Source organism: Sinocyclocheilus anshuiensis, unplaced genomic scaffold (assembly GCF_001515605.1).
Source record: "Sinocyclocheilus anshuiensis isolate Anshui unplaced genomic scaffold, SAMN03320099.WGS_v1.1 scaffold339, whole genome shotgun sequence".
NCBI classification, from domain to species: Eukaryota; Metazoa; Chordata; class Actinopteri; order Cypriniformes; family Cyprinidae; genus Sinocyclocheilus; species Sinocyclocheilus anshuiensis.
The window spans coordinates 243,049-248,722 of NW_015552548.1; the positions used below are offsets into that span (position 1 = coordinate 243,049).

Below are 5,674 nucleotides of genomic sequence, written 5' to 3' on the forward strand. Positions count from 1 at the left end.
TTATACCATTTAACGTATTTAAAACTTTTTATGGCCTTAAGTTTGATACAACTCACTTTAGGAGTTTTTAAGGACCCGTGGGAGATCTGCATTTAAGATAGCCCGTCGGGCAGAGTGGTGATACATTTTGGTAGCCCGACTGGAAAACACAATAGGACATCGGGCTAGCGATTTTGCGAGCCCTGTACCCTACCGTAATGTAAGATGATGTTTGGTTTTTCTGCTCAACTTTTAATATATATTTTTTATGAACATTTATATTAATATATAATTTAACTACTTCTAATTCATAATTTAAAAATAACTTTTATATTAATTTATGTATAAATATGATAGAGATTTGGGTGGTGGGCTTTTTTGACATGGGCTAGTTGATAGTAGTAAGTAGTAATTTCACGTTTAATGTTATTTTAAAATAATGTTTATATCACACATGTACACTACCATTCAAAAGATTGGGGTCAATGATATTTTTTCTTTTATTGAGCAAAGATGCATTCAATTGATCAAAACGTTGTTACAAATAATTTCTTGTTCAAATAAATGCTGTTCTTTTGAACTTTCTTTTGATCAAAGTATCTTAAAAGAAAAATTGGTAACACTTTACAATAAGGCTCATTAGTTAACATTAGTTAACTACTTTAGTTAACATGAACTAAGAATGAACAATACTTCTACATTATTTATTCATCTTAGTTAATGTTCATTTCAACATTTAGGCTACTAATGCATTATTAAAATCAAAAGTTGTGCTTGTTAACATTAGTTAATGCACTGTGAACTAACAATGAACGGCTGTATTTTCATTAACTAACATTGACAAAGATGAATAAATACTATAACAAACATATTGTTCATTGTTTGTTCATGTTAGTTGATACATGAACTAACATTAACTAATAGAACCTTATTGTAAAGTGTTACCGAAATTTTCAACATAAGAAATGTTTCTTTAGCAGGTTATCATGAATCATAAATTACATGTTAAAATATATTCACATAGAAAATCATAATTTTAAACTATAATAATATTTCCCAATATTACCGTTTTTACTGTATTTTTTATTAAATAAATGCAGACTTGGTGCTCTTTGAGACTTATTTTTAAACCTTATCACTGTTAAAAAAAATATATATCCTGTCAACCTTTTGAATGGTAGTGTGCTATGAAAATCAAATGACTATTGTTAGTCTTTATTAGCATATTTTTTCAAACATCTTTTCTAAAAAAAACTTCCTTTGTCTTTCAGGTTTCCCAAAAAAGCGAGCAGGTGAGTGCAGCACCTCCTTCCTGTTGCTCTTTCCTAGTGAAACGCCCTCATAGCCCCAGAGAGAAGCACGGCAGCCAGACAGGCAGCTAATGGCAGTTTTCAGCAGACAGCGATATGAGCAGATTGAGCGTAGACACAACACTGATGCTGCCACTGATATGAACATGTGATAATAAAACGCTCAGATCCACAGCATTAACTCAAGTTTTACATACTTGTAGACAGTTATCTTCAGCGTGCTAAAGTCTGGTCGGGGAAGTGTCATCTTTAAATTCATCCTCTTTTAAAGTACCATATTATAGCTAAATTTAAAATTTGGTTAATGGGTGACTAGTCAATCATCCTGACCCATCCCTAGTCATGATAGTTCTTTGTAACCATCAAATTCACAGTCAACAGTAGTTTGCATTGTGTTGGTCTGAAATGTTTTGTCTGCTCTCTCGGGGCCTGTTTTTGGATGGGGGGCACGAGTGTGACCTTTTGTAAGTGGATCCACATTTCCTGTCTAGTTTGTGTGTGCTGCTGGATAAGAATAGCATGATGTGGCAGAGACGGTGACCCTTTTTCCCGTTTGTGTGTATTTGTGCACAGGACAGGAAGTATTCTCAGCAAGGACCATCCCCCAGACAAAAAGCCCAAAAGCGACAAGGCGTCAGTCCCCTCCTCGCATGAGTTTGATCCCACAGGTAAGAACCTCTTCTTGAAAGGCATCTAAATTATGCACAACTGTCTCTTTCCTCACTCCAAGAATATTTTGTGGTGCAAAACGAGATGTTTTAGTGTTATATTGTTTGAAAACTGTAAGTATCAGGTTATTTATAGTCAGATGCATATATCTGGGTTGTGACAGCATGGATAGTGTGCAGATACAGTGCACATTGCTCTAAAGACCAGTGAACTGTATGTCTGTAGATTTATTGTGGCGGTGAGATTGAATGCAGAGCCAGTGTATGCTGCTGGACTGCTTCAGTTTGTATGAAGTTAATTACAGCAGGATCATGTCAGCTGTGACATCAGAGGGACTACAGGAGCCTCAATCATCATTTAAATGCTGGAGTAGCACCTTGTTTAAAAGCTTAATGCTGACTCTGACTGTTGGTCACTGCTGATCATGTATCAGACTCAGTGCAACTCTTAAAGGGATTGTTCACCCATAAACAGTAGAACCTGCCATTAAACATATCAGCAACATATGCTACTATTTAAAAATTTGGGGTCCGTATGATTTTTTATTTTTTTATTGAAGAAATATTTTATTCAGAAAGGATGTATTAAATAAGTGATAATAAAGACTTTTACATTGTTACAAATAATAATAATAAGAAATGTTTTTGAGCACCAAATTAGCATATTAGAATGATATCTGAAGTATCATGTGATACTGAAAATGACTATTTTTATATTTTTGATTTAATAAATGCAGCCTTCAATGCAGATAAATCTTACTGACCCCAAACTTTTGAATTGTAACATATGAAAATGAGAATAAGACAATTGAAAGAAAAAACACAAAGCTTTAAAAAGTAAAAAAAAAAATTGCGTTAACATTAAATATTTTATTTTTAAAAATGTTAAATATATTTAAAAATGTGTCAATTTGGCTCAACATGACATATTCAGTTCAGTTCAAGTTTATTTGTATAGCGCCCGTCACAATACATGTTGTTACAATGCAGCCTTACAGAAAATATTCTAAATCTATTCTATGCAGCAGAGAAAATACCTAAAAATATTTATAACAAATACCTTTTCCATAAAATAAAAATGAATGAGACCTTAGACTGTCAAGCCTAAAAAAGAGAACCAAAATACCACTAAAAACTAGGGCTGCAACAAACGATTATTTGGATAATCGATTACTCTAACAATTATTACAACAATTACAGTTTTTCTCGATTGCTTAAACACATTTCTTGAAACTATGCGTCGTATTCTCAAAACAGTAAACACAAATCCATAACGTCTCACCCAATTCCCCAAACATCCTATTTTCAGGTCAAAATGAAGCTCACCATTCACTCTTGCTGAAAAACCAAACTTTTCCCTCAGACATCACACACAAGCTTTCAAAAAAACACACACTACGACATAGTATTACACACTGGTGCAATAAATTCAAAACAATATATCCAAAACTGGTAAGTTATGTTGCTTGTGGTTCTCCCCCTCAAAAACCTTTTCACATGAACACAAAAGACACAACCAATGTATACATTGGCACATTTTTATTCATTCATGTACTACACAGCACAACTGTAAAAAAAAAAACAAAAAAACAAAATGTGCTGACTTGAGTGAACAGTATTGAATGCTAGTGCTTTCTAAATGACCACATGGTGTAAACACTGAGAAATGTAGGGATTTGTGTGTAGAGTTTTGCAGTAACAGTTCACCAAATCTGACTCATATGTTAAAGCAGGGGAATAGTGAAGTGAAGTGAAGTGACATGTGGCCAAGTATGGTGACCCATACTCGGAATTAGTGCTCTGCATTTATCCCATCCAAAGTGCACACACACAGTAGTGAACACACACACACACCGTGAACACACACCTGGAGCAGTGGGCAGCCATTTTTTGCTGCGGCGCCCGGGGAGCAGTTGGGGGTTCGGTGCCTTGCTCAAGGGCACCTCAGTCGTGGTATTGAAGGTGGGAGAGAGCGCTGTACATTCACTCCCCCCACCTACAATCCCTGCCGGTACGAGACTCGAACCCGCAACCTTTGGGTTAGGTCGGACTCTCTAACCGGACTCTCTAACCATTAGGCCACGACTTCCCCTCAATAGTGTTTATAGTTCAGCAAAATGGGTGTGCTTTTTGAAAAATGGCGTTATGGTTTTGAAATTTTAGTTCAAAAGCCTGGTTATAGTGTTTTAGCAATCGAGAAAAACTGTAATAGACTTATCACAGATTAATCAGTAGGCTTTGTTCTATTATCCAGCTTTTACAATGTTAAAATATTGAGTTACACACATTCTAACTAATAAAAAAAAACAAGGTAATCACTTCAGCTTTTGAAAATGTCAAACAATTATATTACTACTGTAAAATTACAATTATTATACAATTATTTTTTACAATACAAATAAATATATTTGGCACAAAAAATGCGATGACAGACAAAGAGACTTTCTCATTCACTATTTAATTAACTGTATGAAAAAGTAACTGACTGATGCATCATTCTGCCTAACATCTTTTGTAAGTCACATGGATAAGGAACAAAATAAAGGTAAGTGATAAGACATTTTATTTTTAGATAAATTATTTTATTCAAAACATTAGCTCTCTTAAAACACCTTATAGTGTATAGCTAGATTAGGCTTTAATATATTCAAACCAAACTATCACTTTAATGTAATAATATGATTTTTAAAATTTATTTATTTCAATTATTTATTTTTGCATTCACTAATAAAAAGATTTTATCATTATCATTTTATCATCGATCTAAGTGCTAAATAAATCAATGTGACGTGACGTGACTGGAGTGCCGATTGCAGAGCTGGTGCAAACTTATCCACATCGCTATGATCAGATACTTTCTTAACTGCTGTTTTCTCACCACTGTCATATTTGTTGCGTGTTTATTTCATTATTGAGAGGAAAGCGTGCAGCACATATTTACGTATTCATATGCCACTGTCAGCAGCGTCTGGTTTGGCTGCGCTTACACTCCTCTCATAAGCGCCGTGTGTCGTCTTCTTTTGAATTGCATCCGGGAGGACTCAATTACCAGGGTTCGTACTGTCATGAAAAACCTGGAAAAGTCATGGAATTTTAAAACAGCAATTTCCAGGGCTGGAAAAGTTTTGGAAAAATAAATAAACCCAGAAAGTTTTGGAAAAGTCATGGAAATCTGTTTCACAAAACTCTGTATAATAGAATTGTTTAATCAGGTCCTGAATTTCGGTGCGGGATTGCGCATAGGCTATATCGCATAGTTTTACTCATTCCCGCAGCTTTTGACTTTAAAATGATGGATATTCACACGTTTATTCAATAGCCTATAGCATGTAGGTTTGATGAGTAAATAAATCCACACAGACTGATCAAATCAGTCATTTGAAAATAGCGTGAGTGATTCAGCTGTACCGCATCTTTTCTCTTTGACTTTCTCTTCAAACGGCTTCACATCGGCGCAGCTTGTCTGCGCAACAAGAGCCGCTGCACGCTGCGATACAAGACTTTCACTCTCATTTCGGGACAGTTGACCGATTTGTCACTTGCCTAATCGGGTCATTGTTGCATTGTCACAAAAATGTATTATTTATTTGCATGTCTTTTTTAGCCATTCGGTACTCGCGCGCTCCAGAGGCGGTGCGCAGTCACATCCAAAGTGCGCTCGTGCGTATATAAAGCCACCTTGCCAGTACCAAATTGAGTTTGCTACCAAATAAGCTT

The 5,674-nt window shown here is 35.2% G+C and overlaps 1 protein-coding gene across 1 annotated transcript in view; it reads left to right on the forward strand.

Moving 5' to 3' along the window:
- The window catches only part of LOC107664289 (rho guanine nucleotide exchange factor 12-like), an 85,246-nt gene that overhangs the window by 37,297 nt on the left and 42,275 nt on the right, over window positions 1-5,674 (forward strand). Inside the window, exons 3-4 of the mRNA XM_016454811.1 lie at window positions 1,251-1,271; window positions 1,863-1,957. Of these exons, the coding sequence (XP_016310297.1) occupies window positions 1,251-1,271; window positions 1,863-1,957 (116 nt within the window). The remainder of the gene's footprint in view (window positions 1-1,250; window positions 1,272-1,862; window positions 1,958-5,674) is intronic.